This window comes from Podarcis melisellensis, assembly GCF_964234715.1.
Source record: "Podarcis melisellensis genome assembly, chromosome: 7".
NCBI lineage: Eukaryota > Metazoa > Chordata > Lepidosauria > Squamata > Lacertidae > Podarcis > Podarcis melisellensis.
In genome coordinates, this window is record NC_138539.1 from 3,421,538 (window position 1) to 3,439,644 (window position 18,107).

Sequence of the window (18,107 nt, forward strand, 5' to 3'; positions counted from 1 at the left end):
CCCATCTGGCTGGGTCTCCCCATCCACTCTGGGCGGCTTCCAACAAAGATTAAAAATACATAAAAATGTCACACGTTAAAAGCTTCCCAGAACAGGGCTGCCTTCAGATGTTTTCTAAATGTCAGGTAGTTGTTTATTTCCTTGACATCTGACGGGAGGGCGTTCCACAGGGCAGGTGCCACTACTGAGAAAGCCCTCTGCCTGGTTCCCTGTAACTTTGCTTCTCGCAGTGAGGGGACCACCAGAAGGCCCTTGGCGCTGGACCTCAGTGTCTGGGCTGAACGATGGGGGTGGAGATGCTCCTTCAGGTATACTGGGCCTTTGAGGCCTTTTAGGGCTTTAAAAGGTCAGCACCAACACTTTGAATTGTGCTCGGAAACATACTGAGAGCCAGTGTAGGTCTTTCAGTATTATATGGTCTCGGTGGCCACCCCCAGTTTCCGAGTCACCTTCAAAGGTAGCCCCACATAGAGCGCATTGCAGTACTCCAAGCGGGAGATAACCAGAGCATGCATCACTCTGGCAAGACAGTCTGCGGGCAGGGAGGGTCTTAGCCTGCGTACCAGATGGAGCTGATCAACAGCTGCCCTGGACACAGAATTGACCTCCATGGACAGCTGTGAGTCCAAAATGACTCCCAGGCTGCTCACCTGGTCCTTCAGGGGCACAGTAATGCATTTTGTGTTAACTCTGAAAGTGTATACTTTATTTCGACCCAACTAAACTTCCTGATGTGTACTGTCCTCTAGGAGGCTTAGTTTGGTCAGAAATGGCCCTGTGTGTGTCATTGGAATTCTACTCAATATGATCCAGATCCCAACATATACTTAGCCGAGTAACAACTTAAACCCGTTGCAGGATTCCCCAAAAAATAGACCAGAGGCAATTGTATTTCATCCAGCAGAGCTTTACTGCATAATGGGCACAAATTCAATACATTCAGGATTGGCACTATCCATAAGAAATCCAGTTGCAGCAGACTTAACTCAAACTTACAATAACTTATAATAAGACTAAACCTTAACACTGTATACAGAACACCACACCAGAAGGAAAAGAGATAGAAAGGGAAAGAATGAAACCCAGGCTCCTTCTGGCCTCTTATTAAAGTCAGCATGACCCTGAAGAAGAGATTTCAGGACCAGCTGTACTCAGCTTCTCTGAAGGAATAGCCCAAACATCAAGAACCTTCTGCTTGCTTCTTTCACACAGAGAAGCTTCCAGAACCCTCTTGAATGAAGTAGAATAGGAACGATCTCTACACATCAGATCAATACTTTATGCACTAAGAAATGCAAACTGACAGTGTGGCTCGGCCTCTTTCTTCCCTGACCGACCCCCCACCCCCACCTAATTCCCCTCCCCTGCAGCCTCCTTGCTGAAACTCTGGTATCGAGAGCTGGAGGAGCCCCTGATCCCCCACGACTTCTACGAACAGTGCATCACCCACTACGAGAACCCCGAAGCCGCGATTGCCGTCGTCCACTCCATGCCCAGGATCAACAAGATGGTGCTCTGCTACCTCATCCGCTTCCTCCAGGTAAGGAGGATCCAGCCCGGAAGAGGATCGTGGGCCCTGGCAGAGAGTGGCCCATTGAGAGTTACACAGGCTCTTGTCCCTAGTCCTCTACCAACCTTCGTGTTTTTTTAGACTTGTGGTTCCCAAAGTGGGCATGGCTGACCTTCTGGATGGGGGTGGGAATACCCAGGGGGTGCCAGACATGGTGATTTAAGACCCCTGCTCAGTGACTTTAAACCCTATGTTGGGGAAATGGCATCACTTCGTCAAGCCCATCCATCGCATTGCGAGTTTGCTGAGCCGTGAAAGAGTTACTGAATGTAGTGTCATAACACTATCAGAATTTGAGAAACAGACGTCATTGCGTCAAGTTTATCAATTTTGTTTAATTCATTAAACTGAATAGTTTTAATTGGGCTTTGGATAAATGCACAATGGATTGTTACTCTTTCGAATTGGATGGTGTTATCTTCCTTAGCGGGTTGTGCAAATTGCTATTCTGAATAAAGCTTTTGATAGGATAGAGTAGGACTGGATTGGGTAGCAGGCACTGGGGATGAGTTTATGGTCCCGAGGAGGAGGAGGTTGCCCAAGAAAGATTGGGAACCACTGGGTTGGATCAACCTTTGCCATCCAGGTGTTCTCCAGCTCCTTTGCTCTGCGTTTTCTGATGCAGATTCCTAGCAGATAGCCATTGTGATTAGTAGCCACTGATAGACTTATCCTCAATAAACCTCCCTTTTAAAGACATCAGAGCCACTGGCCAGCATTAGGGCTGGGTGATACATCAAGATATCGCCCAACACTGGATTGAAGCCCATATCGTGATAATGGTTTCATAATTTCTGACCTGGCCATATATTGTGAATCATGATGTTAGTTAAGGCTGGGTGATATATTGTGTGAAACTGGCTTTAAGCCCATATCCTGGTACAGTCAAACGTAATCTCTTCTCAAACGTAATCCATTCTGGAAGCCCATTCGGCTTCCAAAATGTTCGACAAACAAGTTCGCGGCTTCCGATTGGTTGCAGGAGCTTCCTACCCTCAGATGTTCGGCTTCCAAAAAACATCAGAAAACCAGAGCATTTACTTCCAGGTTTGTGGCATTCAGGAGACGAAATGTTCCAAAATGGAGGCGTTCAGTATCCGAGGTTTGACTGTATTGGTTTCACAATTTTTGCCCTGGCGATATATCGCAAACCGTGTGTGTGCCACGCAAAAAACACAATGTAGGGAAACAATGTGGGAAGACAGCTAATGCCTAGCTCCATCCTTATTTCAGACATTGTGATACAGTGGTCCCTCTGGATGCGAACGGGATCCGTTCCGTAGCCCTGTTCGCATCCTGAAGCGAATGCAACCCACATCTGCGCGTGCACGGGTCACGATTCGCTGCTTCCGCGCATGCGCATGGTGTCATTTTAAGCATCTGCGCATGCGCGAACTGTGAAACCCGGAAGTAACACGCTCCGTTACTTCCAGGTGCCCGTGGAGCGCAACCCGAAAATGCTTAACCCGAAGCTACTTCAACCCGAGGTGTAGCTGTATATGAGTATGTTGTGATATTTAGCTGGTAATCTATCACAATGTTGAAAACCGGGGGTCACCCAGCCCTAATCAAAACGACACCTTTCTTAGCTTACAAACAGGATGGGTTTGTGGCTGCCTACCATAACGCCAAGGGACGGGGGTGGCGCTATGGGTTAAACCACAGAGCCTAGGGCTTGCTGATCAGAAAGTCGGCGGTTCGAATCCCCGCGACGGGATAAGCTCCCGTTGTTCGGTCCCTGCTCCTGGCAACCTAGCAGTTCGAAAGTGCAAGTAGATAAATAGCGGGAAGGTAAACAGCGTTTCCGTGCGCTGCTCTGGTTCACCAGAAGTGGCTTAGTTATGCTGGCCACATGACCCAGAAAAACTATCTGTAGATAAACGCCGGCTCCCTCGGCCAGTAAAGCGAGGTGAGCGCCATACCCCAAAGTCGGTCACGACTGGACCTAATGCTCAGGGGTCCCTTTACCTTTACCATAACGCCTCTCCTTTCTCCCTCCCCTCCCCCCCCCGCCAGGTGTTTGTGCAGCCGGCCAACGTGGCAGTCACCAAAATGGACGTCAACAACCTGGCCATGGTGATGGCCCCCAACTGCCTGCGCTGCCAGTCGGACGACCCGCGCATCATTTTCGAGAACACCCGCAAGGAAATGTCCTTTATCCGGGTACTGATCCAGCACTTGGACACGAGCTTCATGGAAGGGGTCCTATAGCGCTGGTGCCAGCGAGCCCAAACAGAACTGGGCGTATCGCCGACCCGTCAAAAGCCCCACCACCACCATCACCCCAAACTTCCACCCCAGAGCCAGAAGGTCCGCAAGAACTGTTCTTGACGCAGCAAAGGAAACGTCCTTTCGGCACCCGGGCAGAGAGAGAGAGAAAGGGAGGTCGCTCCGGGTTTTGCCCGCCCGGCCTGCCTCTCTGGCGAGCCGCTGGGGTGCACGGCGTTCCCCTGCTGCTTCTGCTGTGGACAAAACGACCCACACTGCCCCACAGCAGCCTCCTGCCTGGAAACAGAGCAGCCCAGTCGTTGGGACGAACAGCAGGAGTTCCTCGCAGGATAGTTCTGATCCGGAGAGTCTGCATTAATGGGCAACCTGGCAAGATTCAGGTGAACTGTGGGGTTGAGCGGGGAGAGGCAGGGGACTGCCTTCCTCCTCCCCAACCTGCACTTTTTTGGGGGGCGAAGGGGTCAGGACAGGAGTTGGGGGTGGAGCATAAAGGCAGCTAAGGGAGTGTTTGGGTCCAGCACGGGGCCCCTGATTTCCAAGGTGGCCCTTTTGAGACCAGAGGAGAGGCCCCCAGAGGGTGAGGGCATCACGTAGAAGGTGGGGAGAGGGTGCCCCCCGCCCGCAGGTCAGATCCCCATTAGTCCAGACCCTCTTGAGGTGAAGGAGGCTGGCTACCAGGTAAGAAAGGTACTTCTGCTGCTACGTCAACCAGAGACCCCTGGGCCCATCTTCCCAGCCTGTCTCCCACACTGGACGGGCCTGGAGGGAGTTGTAGTTCGAGGCGCCGGGTCGAACGAACGCGAGGGACGCAGCCACGCAGACCCGGGCGCCCTTTTTGGCGCAGTCCTCCCACCCCATTTCCCTTCCCTCTTCCAGCACAGTCACTGCCAAAAGGGGCCAAAGCCATGGTCTCCCCAACACTTTCTCCCCCCCTCTCTCTCCCAACGCCCCAGAGAATGGGCCGGTTATGCTGTCAGGCCCCCGCCATGGGATTTCGGAGCTGGCTACTGAGAAACATTCTGCTGTGTTGCTGTGCCCCGTCCAGAACCTTCAGCCTCCTTTGGCTATCTGTGCAGCCTGCCCCCAATTTCTGCGGGGGGCAGTCAAGGCCCACAGACTCTTCTTTCTGCGCCTCTCCTGGAATGGCTGGTTAAATTTGGGTTGCCTCTCTTGTTGGTTGGGTTGGGAAAGGGGTCCCAGGCTGCGTCTGTGCTCCCCACCTAGCAGAAGGGCTGGCGTTTTCCCTCCGCCGCATGCAAACGTCAGTTTGGGGAGCCGTCTCGGCATTAAAGAAGCGTTGAATCGGGGTGCGGGAGGCATTTCCACACAGGTCGGCGTTGGAGGCCGCCCATTGCACTTTGAACCCTGGGTTTATGTCATGCGTAAGACTCCTTTCCCCTAAATTCTTGCTTTCTGGCGGCCGTTCTCAATGAAGGCCCCGCAACCCTTGTTTTGAAAGGAGGCTTAAAAACTGCTTTCTTTCCCTTTGGGGTGAGCTGTGGACTTTGCTCTCCCTTTCCAAAACGTTACCACCTAAGGGGGAGAAACAAAAGGACATTTTCGGGAAAAGCCTTCCTAGCACTGAGAACCTGGGCATATTTTGGCTTGCTGTCCTACATAACTACTTCTCGCCTTTTGGAGTAGCACCTTTGCAGGAGTCTTCTCATATTATTCCAGCAGAGGCAAGTTTTCTGCGAGGAAAAGAACACCTCCCAAAATTTCAGGGCGATAAAGTAACCCCGTCTCCTCAAAATGTTTGAGGATGCCTCTGCCTTGAGCTGTGTGGAAAGGCCTCCCATCCACTCTAACACTGCCAAGAACAGACGTTTTCTTTTATGGGTGCTATATACACCCAAGAGCCCCTGGGATGTGGGGTGGGGATTTGGGGTGTGTGTCAGAAGTCTATGACAGCTGCCGTAAGGAGACACCTGCCGAGCGGTTCCATGGCCACCCCTAACAGGCTTGGATTATTATAACAAAAACGGGGTGTGGGTGATCTTGTGTCCCACAAGGGGCTGGACTAGATGGGGCGCGGAGTGGAAACAGCCCCTCCGGAGGCCAGTGCTCCGACTTACACCGAAGTTTCTTCCACACCGCTGGCCTTCGTCACTCAGAGGGGGGTGTCCTCCGCCGTCTGCGGAAGCCCCCTCGTTGCTTCCAGAGAACTGGCATGCCGATTCTCAAACAGAGCTTCCCCATCTCACGATGGCTGTTTTGGGCAAGGCTGCAGTGGGGCGTCCGGGCAACCACTGCCAACACAAGAGGGTTTCCTCTCGTGTTCAGACGTCAGGCACGCTCGGGAGTTGCATGCCGGCTGCTCTGCGTGGCTCTCAATCTAGAGAAAGTGCCTTTATCCAACACAGAGAATTGGCCAGGCCTCCCGCCAACTCCCGGGCATACAGTCGCTTCTTAAAACACACCCGAGCGTCTCAGAAGAGAGACTTCCTCGCCTTCAGTAGCTCCTTCGCTTCCTCCCCTCTTTCTTTTGCCTGTTCTTAGCATGTCTGAATATGGGTGCAAGAAGCGTGTCTTATTTCAGCAGCGGGGTGGGGTCTGTGTAACTCATTGCCACAGGACGACGCAGTTGCGCAAGCCTAAAGGGTTTTTGCAGAAGGCCTCGGTGAGAGGGTCCATGAATGGCGGCCGGGGAGGGCAAATGGCGCCTCTGTAGTCTGGGGAAGTCGAAGGTGCTTTCCCCCTCTGAAAGCATAAACTTTGGGGGTGAAAGCGAGCGGGAGCCATATTTGGAGGCAGCGTCGAGCGTGAGGATTGCAAGTTGGAGGTGGAAGGAGAGTCAGCGGGGACTTTTACTAGGGGTTGGGAGAGAAGGAAGCTCTTTTGCCAGAGCAGCTGTCTGTGTCGATTCCCTGCGTCGCCCCAAAATGGGAGCACAAGCCTTCCAGCCAAATCACCCAGGGGGTATCCTCCTCTCCTGCCCTAGGGCTGCAGCGCCCCCCCCCTTCCCCCAGGGACCCATTGCTGTAGACCCATCCCTTGGCCCCAAGAAGCTGAGCGAGACTCTGGAATCAGAACTCACAGAGAGAAGTGATGACATCTATGGTGGCACAGCAGTGCCCTGGGGTACTCAGGGCAGTCGGGATGGGCGTGGAAGCGGCGTTTACCTTCCGGGTGACCTTTTTTGTTGTCAAAAGAGACCGACCCGTTGGCTTTTCCATTTGGGGAACCCTAAGGAACTTCCTTGGGCTTCCTTGACGAGAAGAACAATAGCAAACTGTCTCCAAAGACAGCGGTCGTCTTCTCCCCGTGTGGAGGCAGCCAGGGCAGTGGGAGTATCCCGTGCGCCATTTTGGATGGCCCCGGCCAACGGCCGGTCTTAGCAGCCCGAGCTGTGATTCGGAGGACGGCATTGAATTCTCTGTAACTCCACAGACTGATTTAGGAAAGGGGATCTTGGAGAGTTAAATGTGGCGTCGCAGATCCGCTTGTTGCTGAACAGCAACTCCCATCATCACTGACTGTTGGCCGTGCAACTGGGCCTGATGGGAGTTGAAGTTCAGCCACATCTGGATGGCCACAGGTTAGCCCCTCTCCCCGCCACAGATGTGTCCGTTCCCCAGGAGAAACTTTGCCTGTGCAATCTTCCAGGGCCAGAGGGTTCCTGCCTCTCCTCCACTCAGCCAGCAAGAATTTATTATATAGAGGTTTAAAGGGTTAAAAAAAATCCATTATAAATTTGCTAACAACATAGTTTTAATCCAGAGGTGTATATATATCTTATTACCCATCACTGGGGCTCTTTATTTGTACGGGGGTGGGTGGGAAATGCTCTAAACTCTATCTTTGCTATTTATTTTATTGCTGTTCGGGGTGGGGAATGGCTTCCTTGAGTTTGACCAAAAATATATTTATTCCCCCACCCACACCCACCCTTTTTCTGGTGACGAGAGCTTTCTAATTAAGATTAAAGGATTAAATATCACCCATCTACGGTCTGCATTTGGCATTTCGCTGTAGCTGCAGAAACTTTCTAGTCCTTTAAAGCAAAAACGCAACAGCAAGGTGGTTGAGAGAAGGTAACCATTATCAGGAGAAAAAGGTGGAATTTGGTCAGCCCCCACCCCTTGCTTCATTGCCTTTCCTGGGATGGGGGGGCTGCAACTCCATGCCCACCCCGCTTTCCCTTTGCATCCAACTCCCGCTTCTTCGGTTAATTTCCAAGCCTATTTTCCATTAAATTATTTTGGTGAATGAAGGTAACTTTGCTGCCATTCCGGGAAACCGGCCAACCTTTCTTATGGAGTGGTGGCCAGTTCTGACTTTGTGTTTCGCACCCCTCGCTTCGACAATCCATCCACACTTAAAACTGCAAAGGCACCCAGCTGCGATGTGCATCTTGCTTTTCACCGTTAGGAGTCACTGTGGACTAGCACCTTGGTGTCAGGCCCAAACTGCTCCCACCCACCTGTCCCAAGTAGCTAGCAACACTGGCTCTCCCTCTCTGCTCTCCAGGAAAGTCAGGGCAGCTTACTGAGTGCACCTAGGCTTATTGCAACTACCTACCGCTGCCCAAATTTGAGGAACCCTCAGTTCTTGTTCTTCAGACAGAGTGAGGAAAAGAAGGGGTTCGTTGAGACAGGAATCCTGATTTGGTTCTGGACGCCTCTTGAGCAAAGAATCTAAACAAGTGCCTTAACACCTTAATGGGCCATTGACAAAGCTGTAGCCTGAGCCAAATTCCAGTTGGTTTGAAATCCTAACTGCTTGGGACATTTGGGAGAGGGGGGGCTGTTCAGCTTGCTCTCTCCTTTTTCCTCCTGGGAACTGGCACTGCAATTCACCCAGGTCTGCATTGTTTTCATACTTTTGGGCAGTTGTTCCAAGAGACACCGCTGCAAATAAATAGCTTGGATCCCTTCATTTTATTTTATTTTTAAACGGAGAAATGCAGTGCGTGCCATAAATTTAACAGGATTAACAGATGGGCAAATGAGACACATCCGCCGCCAAGAGAGTCTAGGGATTGCAAGAGGCCACAGTATCTAAGGGGTCTTAGCTAAACAGCTCCAAACCATGCATGGTGCCCTTGGGCAAAGCAGTCTGAGGTCCAGAGGTGGGGGGAATATCCACCAGAGTTGAGCTGGAACCAAACAAAACCCAAATAGCAAGTGGGCAGCAGCAAATTGCAGGAGCAAATTGCTCCACTTTGCTGAAGCACCAGGGAAGGTCCAGGTGAGTTAGAAGTTCCAGGGAGGTGGAAGCCCAAAGCAGGCATTTCAACAACAGTTGGAGGACTCCTCTTCTTCTGTCCTCCTTGAGAGCTTCCTGAAGGCATCTCTGACATGCCGCTGTGGGATTCAGGATCCTGGATTTTGGTCTCTCTTTCCTCTCTTAGGATGAGCCATAAGAGTGCTTTGCCAGAGGAAACAGTTGTTCAGGATGCTGCTTTCTGAGCAACCGGTGGAGATCTTGCAAGGAACCCTGGGTGCAGTCCTTCTGTTTATTAAAAAACCACGACGTCTCACTCTCCCCCACTACTCCCTGTAGTCGAGTCGGACGGTGTTTTTTCCATGCAAATTTAACATGACATAAAGTGGTCACGTACGGGTAGCAGCTGTAGCTTCAAACGGCCCAATTCCTGACGCAAACATTTTTAGTTAGAAAACGAGTGATGAAAAATTTAAAAAGCAGGCTGAAATGAACCGTGCTACAGCACAAAGGTCCTATACCCATTGGATTGAGCTCAACGAGGTTTGCTTGCAGTCAGGTTTACTACAGGATTGCAGCTTCAATTGATTTCAGCAGGGCCCTGCCTCTCCTGGAAGCTGTCTCATTTTCATGACGACTTTCCGCAAGTGCCGCTTTTGCCAAGGCGGACACAAACCCGGTTCTGCGGTTCTTGAGCTCCATCCACTCAGCAAGGGGGTTGCTTTCTCCTTAGGCGTGTCCGAACGTGTCTTGGGTTCCTTTGGACCCTGCCGCGCACTCGCCAACCCACCAGCAGCGACCCAAGTTAATTATCTAAAATTAATTTGCTCCTTCAGCAAGACACAGACACAGACATGAACTTTGACTTCTTTGTAACGTCTCTGGGATTAACCACTAATAGTTCCGTAGGATCAGGAAGGAGAGAGAAGACTCTGGAATTGGTGAGGAAGGGGATTCAGGCAGTGAGCTCTGTGCTTTGCCCCCTTAATCCCAAACAGCTGGACTCCCCTTGGCAGCTGCTCTCATTCTGGGCTGCAAAGACTTTCTGTTTGACCTACTTAGCATAGGCAGCGGAGGAGTGTAGGATTCACCTTGTGCTAGCAAGTCTTTTGCAAGTAGAATTCTCTGCAAGCAAGGAAATGGATTCTCTCTCTCTCTTGTGGCGAACCGTTCATTAATCACCCTTATAAAATGTGGGGTCTTAGTCCAAACCTCGCTCCACAAAAGAGCACTCTCTGCCTGTGGCAGTACCAGAAGTGATTCATTCACATCGCATCTCTTCACCCAGAGAGACCAGCTTAACGTTTTGAAAGGGTAAATTGTCTCCGTGTTGTTTCAGCACCAGAAACCGTTGCCGTAATTAAATCATCTTAAGCCGTCACTGGTCCTGTGAGATATTGTAATATTTGCAGTATACAGTAGGATTTTAAAAAACACAACACTACACATCCACACTGAACAGCAGGCCTAATTCTTGTCTGGTTTTTAAGAACGGGCGCATATAAATGTTTTAAGGCCCTGGCGATGGGGTGTTGTCTGTGCTGACAAGGTGAGCAGCCTTGACGCATGTCAAAATTGAGTGGCTTTTTGCCTTGGGATTCCAAAATAGAGTCTAACCACCTTGCAAATCACCTGTGGCTCAGCACAGCTTGGGTCCTAACACATGCCGGTGTTCCCTGCAGGCCACCATGTCATAATGATTTATAATAATTTATTACTTGTACCCCGCCCATCTGACCGGGTTGCCCCAGCCTCTCTGGGTGGCTAGGTCACTAACTCCCACATTGAGACGGGCAGAGCAGGACTTGAGTGTGTGAAATGAAGAAGAAACTTCTTAGCAGAAACTAAGCACCGCTAAATCCGGGAGAGGAGCCTAGTGCTGGGGTAGAGAGAGAGAGATTTGGCCTGGTCGCCTTTCCCAAGTTGGTTTTATTTCAAACTTGATTCCTACATTGCAGGAGGCTGTGCTAAATGACCCGTTGGGTCCCTTCAGACTCTTACAATTCTATGAAGTGTCTAGAACTGGAAACTATTGCAGACGGAGGCTCAATATAAGGGTTTTTTCCCTCTCTCCCTATTGGGTGGTTTATCATTTTGATTTGCCGGGCGTGTTTGCCCATGCAGAAAACCAGAACATATTTGACTTACCGGATTGAGGTTGCTTGAACCCGTTTGGCCTTACAGTTGAGAGACGCAAGCGACTCCATGCTAACCTTCCCTTCCTCCCCACCTATTTGCAAAGCTGATCTCTCCCCACCCCACCTCACCCACTCCGATCCCCCCAATCTTTTCCTCGGACAATCACCTCAGGCGCTGGGCAAGGGGCAAGCAAGGAAGGCCGTTGGGTCCCTTGTAGTGATGGCTGAATGGAGACGGGACGTTTCCTGGGGCCTCCCGTGGCAATTTAGAGGGGCAACCTACTGTGTAACGTTGTCTGACTAACTCTTGTAATTAAGAAGCATGGAAATGTAGAGGCAACTCCATGTTGTGTGAATAAAAGATGAATATGGACATCCTTTTGGGGAACCTCGTGTCGGATTCTTTTTTTTCCTTTAAAAATAAAACAACTCAGAAAGCACTACATATTCTCATTTTTTAGAAAGCACATTGAGATTAAGCAATTGTGCAAAAGCAACAAAGAACTCAGCCAGAAACAACAGCATGGTGGTGTTGGCCAACTCACCATCTTGCATAAAGCCTCTCCCCCTTTCTTTAGATTGTGTTGCCGAAACAAAGTGAAACTGCATTTTGGATCAAGTCAGACTGCAAGATCCATCTACCCTTCTGCTGGCCAATGAGGTCCAGCTGGGCTAGGAGGAAGCAACTTTCCCCAGCTCCACTACAGTGGTACCTCGGCTTACAGATGCTTCAGGTTACAGACACCACTAAGCCAGAAATAGTACCTCGGGTTAAGAACTTTGCTTCAGGATGAGAACAGAAATCGTGTGGCGGCAGCGGGAGGCCCCATTAGCTAAAGTGGTGCTTCAAGTTAAGAACAGTTTCAGGTTAAGAACGGACCTCTGGAACGAATTAAGTTCTTAACCCGAGGTACCACTGTACTTGAAATGTTTCTTTAACCAGATATTCACCTTTCACGTTCAGAGGACACATCCTCCTGCTCAGCTGTTGACTACTCCTTTGGAGTGAAACCCCAAAACCCATACCCACTGAGCCACTTCCCTGGGGCAGAAGTATCCATCTCAGAAGGTGGTGGGCTGTTGGAGGGCTTTCAAAAGAATGTTAAGTAAAGGTAAAGGCCCCCTGGACGGTTAAGTCCAGTCAAAGGCGACTATTGGGTTGCGGCACTCATCTTGCTTTCAGGCCAAGGGAGCCAGAGTTTGTCCACAGACAGCTTTCCGGGTCATGTGGCCTGCAGGACTAAACCGCTTCTGGTGCAAGGGGACACCATGACGGAAACCAGAGCGCACGGAAACACCGTTTACCTTCCTGCCACAGCAGTACCTATTTATCTACTTGCACTGGCATGCTTTTGAACTGCTAGGTTGGCAGGAGCAGGGAGCAAGCAACAGGAGCTCGCCCCGGCACGGGGATTCAAACCGCTGACCTAATCAGCAAGCCCAAGAGGCTCAGTGGTTTAGACCACAGCACCACCCGCTCCCTATACAGAGGTTAAATGGCCAAGTGTCAAAGATGCTTTTAGTAGTGATTCCTGCTTTGCAGGGGGTTGGACTAGATGACCACTGGGGTCCCTTCGAACTACAGTTCCACAGCCAAACTAGCAATCAGATCTCTCTCTCTGGTACTCAACTCAGTACACAGTCTATTCCACGCAACAATGCAAGAATGTGCCCAGCCTTGAGTCTTCCTGGAAGAATGTGCTGCAAGTTGCACAAACAACTCCAGATGCAATGCGTGGGTTCCTCTCTCCCAAATCTCCCACCTGTATGTGTCCCACGTGCAACTTGCCTTAGGTTGATTTTTAGTTCTCTGGCCAGGGCTTGATCTGCCCACCAAAATGTAGAACAGGAATGGTGTACCTTGCAGAAACTCCAGCTATCGGTGAACGTCAGCTGCCAGCCAGTATGGCTGCTGATCAGGACTGGTGGGGTCTCAGACTTCCCAATTTCTTCCAGCTGGGCCATGCGCCCCCTTCCAACAGTGCTTGGATGCTTGAAGACTGGCTGTAGTTACTTGGCAGGGAGAGAATACAAAGACAACCGCAGCGCATGCTCAGAGGCACTCTTTTTATTGCTATCGTCACATTTTCCAAGGCTGAAATTGGATACAAAGTAGGTCGTGGGGTTGAGCCCACACTCAAATTAACACTGTCAACATTAAAGGTGGGGAGGGAAACAGGGATGTCTAAGCCCCTCTTTATTTGCAAATACACCCCTTCCCACATTTTCAATCCAAGTTTACACATTTCTTCATATCTGCGGTGTTTTCGCCCTCTCCTTTGCATCAGAAACTCAGGAATCCACATTAAGAAAACATAAGAATCGCCAGGAGCCGCAGCGAAAACACAAATCGAGGCCTATGTTGCTACTCAACACTTTGGCTCAAATTAAATTATTTCTCGCAGGTTCAGGAGTCCCAATCATGAGAAAAGGAAAACATTCACGGAGGAAAAAAGCAGCACTCCTGTTCTTTAAATGGACAACATCCAGGAATTTCTGCTACAGAAGAGCCACAGCGATACACAAGAGCTGCTTAAAGTGGCCTCTGCCAAGCTGGCACCTTCCAGATGTTTTGTGCTACAACTCCCACCAGTTCCAGTCAGCAAAGACTGATTGGAGTTCAAGTTCAAAACATCTGGCGGGCACGAGGTGCACCAAGGGTGATTTAAAGCAATGGGGCTTTGCAGTTTAATGTGTCGGGCTGCCAAGGTTTCAATTTGCAGTTAGCAAATTGGACCCTTCATTTCCATGCTCTGAAAGGCTTAAACCTTACCTTATCTTTAACCCCTCTTGGTGGCCGCAAAAATGGGCGATCCCATCCGTTCTGGAAAATGCTCCAGGATAATTTCCACCTACCCAAAAAACGAATTGCTGCACTGCAGAGGGTGTGTGTGTGTGTGTGTGTGTGTGTGTGTGTGTATTTTCTAAACCAGGAGCTAATGTGGAAAATATTTGCCTTTTTTAAAAAAAGGTTTGGTTTATTAGATCAAGCTATAAATTATTTCCACATTTCACCAGCTAACAAAACAACCGAACTCCCGTGCAGCCTCTACAGATACTGAAAATGACAGTGGCTGCAGATTTTGGTCTCCAAAAGGGCAGATAAAGGGAACCAACAGGAAAACGGGACAAAACAAACCCAAATGTGATGGTCGATGCTCGTGCATCTTGCCCACCGTAGCATCTAGGCTTCCTTACTTGAGCTGCCATTTGGTCAGCTGGAAATATCAGTTGTTTTTTGGAGAAAAAAAAACCTGCTCTCTGTGAAACGCTGTGGGACAGATGTTGGGTTGGGGGGGGCTTGCCTGGTGGCAGAAGGGGAGCCCTAACCGAGGGTCTGTTTTATGGGCCGAAGCATCCTCTGATTTGGAGAACAAACCAGTATGCCCGTCCGATCTTTCTCAATTCAATTCCTTGCATTTGCAGCGAAGTAGGATTGGGAAGGTTTCGAGCACTGACTGCCCTTGAAACGGGAACAGAGTGCTTTGGAGAGCTTTAGCATCAAATCTCCTACCAGGATACTGCCTTATCTTGAGTCATCTAACTCATCATTGTCTACACTGACCGGCAACAGCTCTCTGGGTTTTCAGACAGGGAGTCTCTCTTATTTGGTTTATTTGTTCCTCCGGTCCAGGAGTGACAACTCTGACTGGCAGTGGCTTTCCAAGGTCACAGCTCTTCAGCCATCACCCGCTTACTCAAGCCCTTTTACCTAGTGATGCTGGGGATCGAATTTGAATCTGCATGCATTTCTCTTGCCAGCAACAATCGCAGAGGAGGCAAGCACACAAAACCCCCATTCCCAAAAGTGCAACAGGAGAGAGTGGGCAAGCCTACTAGCAACAGCGAGAGTTCTCCAAATATTTTGTCAATTGCAGATGGGCGAGTCCCTTGGCCAGAGATTCTTATTCCTATCAACTGCAAATACCCAGTTCATCTGGGTGAGATGAGCACCCTGGCTTCCCATCACTGCAAATGAAAATAGAATCGGCCACCGGAATATTTTGCGCTTGCAAACTTCAGAGAAAAAGAGCCTCTCTCGTCCAGCATCCTGCTCTTGCTGTGGCCAATGCAATACCCATGGGAAGCCCTCAGGCGGAAGCTGGGCGCAAAACTCTCTGCCTACTTGCCAGCTGCTGTGCACAGAGAGGCACCGGATGAAACAGGCTAGTACCATGGCTACTGGCAGAAGAGCTGCTTTTGTTTCCAGCTTAATTATTTCCTTCCACCAGATTTGGGTGCAGGTTGGTGTTTTTTGTTGTTTTAAAAAGTACACACACACACCGACAGGTGTGGTAATGGTGCCCTGGAAAGGGGGATTCCCTAGGGGGCACTAAGAGGCAAGCGAGGCAGCACTGGAGGTGTAAACAGCTTTCAAACTTTGGGAAACTGGCACCACCAGCTCAAGTCCATCAATCTTCTTGAACCAATCGAACTAAATAGTTTTGATTGGATTTTGATTCAGCAATACCATTTTGAATTTTATTATTGTGTTATTGCCTTGGTGCAAACTGTTATTCTGAATAATGCTTTTTATAAGGTAGGGGGCACTCGGGATGAGTTTATAGAACCAAGGTGGCGGTGGCCTTCTCCAAATTGGGAACCTCTGCTCCATGCTAACAGCAGGAGGCACCCCAGGCAAAAGGGGGAGCCCACCCCAAATTTATAGATGGAAGCTGTGCAGTAGACTTGCCTCGCTTTGTCACCGACATCACCATCGCCTGCAGTGTGGGACAAAGACTGCTGCAGGCCGCAAGAGCAATTTGCAAACTGCAAATTGGAAAGGAAAAGAAAAAACCTGCTCATGCCCCAATCTCAGTGACTGCTGGAATACGCCGAAGTGCTTTCAGAAACCACTGGGCAAGAGTGGCTTAAAGGTAAAGGGTAAAGGGACCCCTGACCATTAGGTCCAGTTGTGACCGACTCTGGGGTTGCGGCGCTCATCTCGCTTTATTGGCCATGAGAGCCGGCATATAGCTTCCGGGTCATGTAGCCAGCATGACTAAGCCGCTTCTGGCGAACTAGAGCAGTGCACGGAAATGCTGTTTACCTTCCCGCCAGAGCGGTACCTATTTATCTACTTGTGCTGGTGTGCTTTCGAACTGCTAGGTTGGCAGGAGCAGGGACTGAGCAATGGGAGCTCACCCCGTTGCGGGGATTCGAACCGCCGACCTTCTGATCGGCAAGTTCTAGGCTCTGTGGTTTAACCCACTGTGCCACCCGCATCCCAGTCGGCTTACAGAGTGGCTTACAGAGCACCAAACCTCAACTTCCCCGGGCAGATGGGAGATTTGTCTCACCAAGCAAAAACTATTTCCAAAACGTCTGACATGTATTAACACCTGTGATAATCCTTACAAGTGACCCTCTAAGGCAGGTCAAGTATGACTCTCCAAGTTGTGGGTGGGATCCGGGGGCAAGAGAAAGACTTGCCTAAGGCCACCGAGGTAAGCAGCTGGTGGCTGCAGAATTTGAACCAGGGACTGCGTCCCTCAGACCCTCCAGCTGTGGATCTGAACACGCTTCTCAGGGAGCAAGTGCCATTATTAACATGCCTCCAAGTAAACATGTACAGGATTGCACCGTTAGCCTCTATGTTGCGTTCACGAGCCCAGAAAGATTGGTGAGCCCAAAGGCTCCTGCAGAGGAATGTAATATAATATATAATAGCCAGGATGTGCCCCAAACCATTGCACAAACCAGAGTTTAAAAAGCCAGTTCAAACCACGGTTTCGGTTCTCCTTTGCGAGTGGCTCGTGATGGTTACTTTCAAAAATGGTTTGATAATTGCTCACTTGCCTCCCTTACGCTGCTTCCCTACAGGTGGAACTAAACCGAGTCATTTTGCTACAGGTGGGACTAAAAACCAGCCATTTTGTTCCTATGACTCATCTTCTAGATCTGTTTGTGGTCTTCCTAGCAGTGAGTTGAAACCTGCAGAGAGGTTTGCAGTGCCAGGCCACACAGAGCCGGGGCACCATTTTCCAAGGACCGAACACGAACGCTCCTCTTACACGGCGCAAATCCAAAACAGCCACTTGCCCACTGCTATGACTCCAGCAATGCCTTGGGCAGGAGGAAACTAGAACACTGCACCCAGGCATCTTGGGTTCCTCTGAACTTGCTGGTGTTGGAGGCTGTTTAGAAGGTGCGTTATTTGAAAGAGCTCTGCTTGGCGGCTCCATCCTCTTGCCAGATGCCCCCAGGAAAATGGGGCTTGCGAGCAGCAGTCCTCACCCTGCCACCTGGCTTTTGGAGCGACGCTGAGCCCCTCCTAGCCTCGAGTTCGAATTCCCTGCTTTTCAGAAGCCAGCCTCAGCAGAATCCTCGACTCCGCTGCCGCCTTGCACGCTCCAAAAACGCCAGTGGGGTGGGCATCCTCGTCCGGGAACCCGGCGCCTCATTCTCCCGCCCGGGGAGTGAAGGAGCAGGGGCAGGAAGTGGGGGCCGCTCAGCAGGCCAGCTCGTTGTCCCCCATGGCAGAGAAAGGGAGGCTGTAGCTGCTGCTGCTGCTGCTTTTGCTTCGCTTGCTGCGTTTACCCCACGCCAGGAGGGAGCTGGCGCCTTTGCTCTGCATCAGGGTCTTCCGGCAGTTCTCCTTGTTGCTTTTCAGCAGACCGCTGCTGCCACCTCCAGCAACGCCAGGACCCATCGCTGAAGACTTCTTGTCCACCTTTCAGAGGGAGAAAAAAGACGGGGTTTGGGTGGAGGAGAAGTGGAAGGAGAGCAGTAGCTTACTGGCATCTAACTTTTGCTGAACGTTCTCATCAAATTCCAGCAGAACAGAACCATAGAGCGCTAATTGCTTCGGGAAAAGACATGCAACAATTCCTGCGTTGTGGTGGGGCTGGACTAAATGACTCTTGGGGTCCCTTCTGACTCTACGATTCTGCGTTCTTCATGCACTCATTGTTCAGACGGGGGGGGGGGGGCATAATTTCATGTACAAACAAAATTAACGAAATTACTGGTTCCCGAACTTTCCTGGGCCACTGACTCCTTTG

The 18,107-nt window shown here is 50.4% G+C and overlaps 2 protein-coding genes across 4 annotated transcripts in view; one reads left to right on the plus strand and one right to left on the minus strand.

Moving 5' to 3' along the window:
• The window catches only part of ARHGAP39 (Rho GTPase activating protein 39), a 194,266-nt gene extending 189,695 nt beyond the window's left edge, over positions 1-4,571 (plus strand). For all 3 annotated transcript variants that reach the window (XM_081918708.1, XM_081918707.1, XM_081918709.1), the window contains 2 exons: positions 1,371-1,540; positions 3,587-4,571. In XM_081918708.1, coding sequence (XP_081774834.1) covers positions 1,371-1,540; positions 3,587-3,781 — 365 coding nt within the window. In that variant the 3' untranslated portion in view covers positions 3,782-4,571. The remainder of the gene's footprint in view (positions 1-1,370; positions 1,541-3,586) is intronic.
• An 8,585-nt stretch (positions 4,572-13,156) lies between these two features.
• RHPN1 (rhophilin Rho GTPase binding protein 1) overlaps positions 13,157-18,107 on the minus strand; it is a 61,929-nt gene continuing 56,978 nt past the window's right edge. The window contains exon 15 of the mRNA XM_081918807.1: positions 13,157-17,776. Within this exon, the coding sequence (XP_081774933.1) occupies positions 17,555-17,776 (222 nt within the window). The 3' untranslated portion in view covers positions 13,157-17,554. The remainder of the gene's footprint in view (positions 17,777-18,107) is intronic.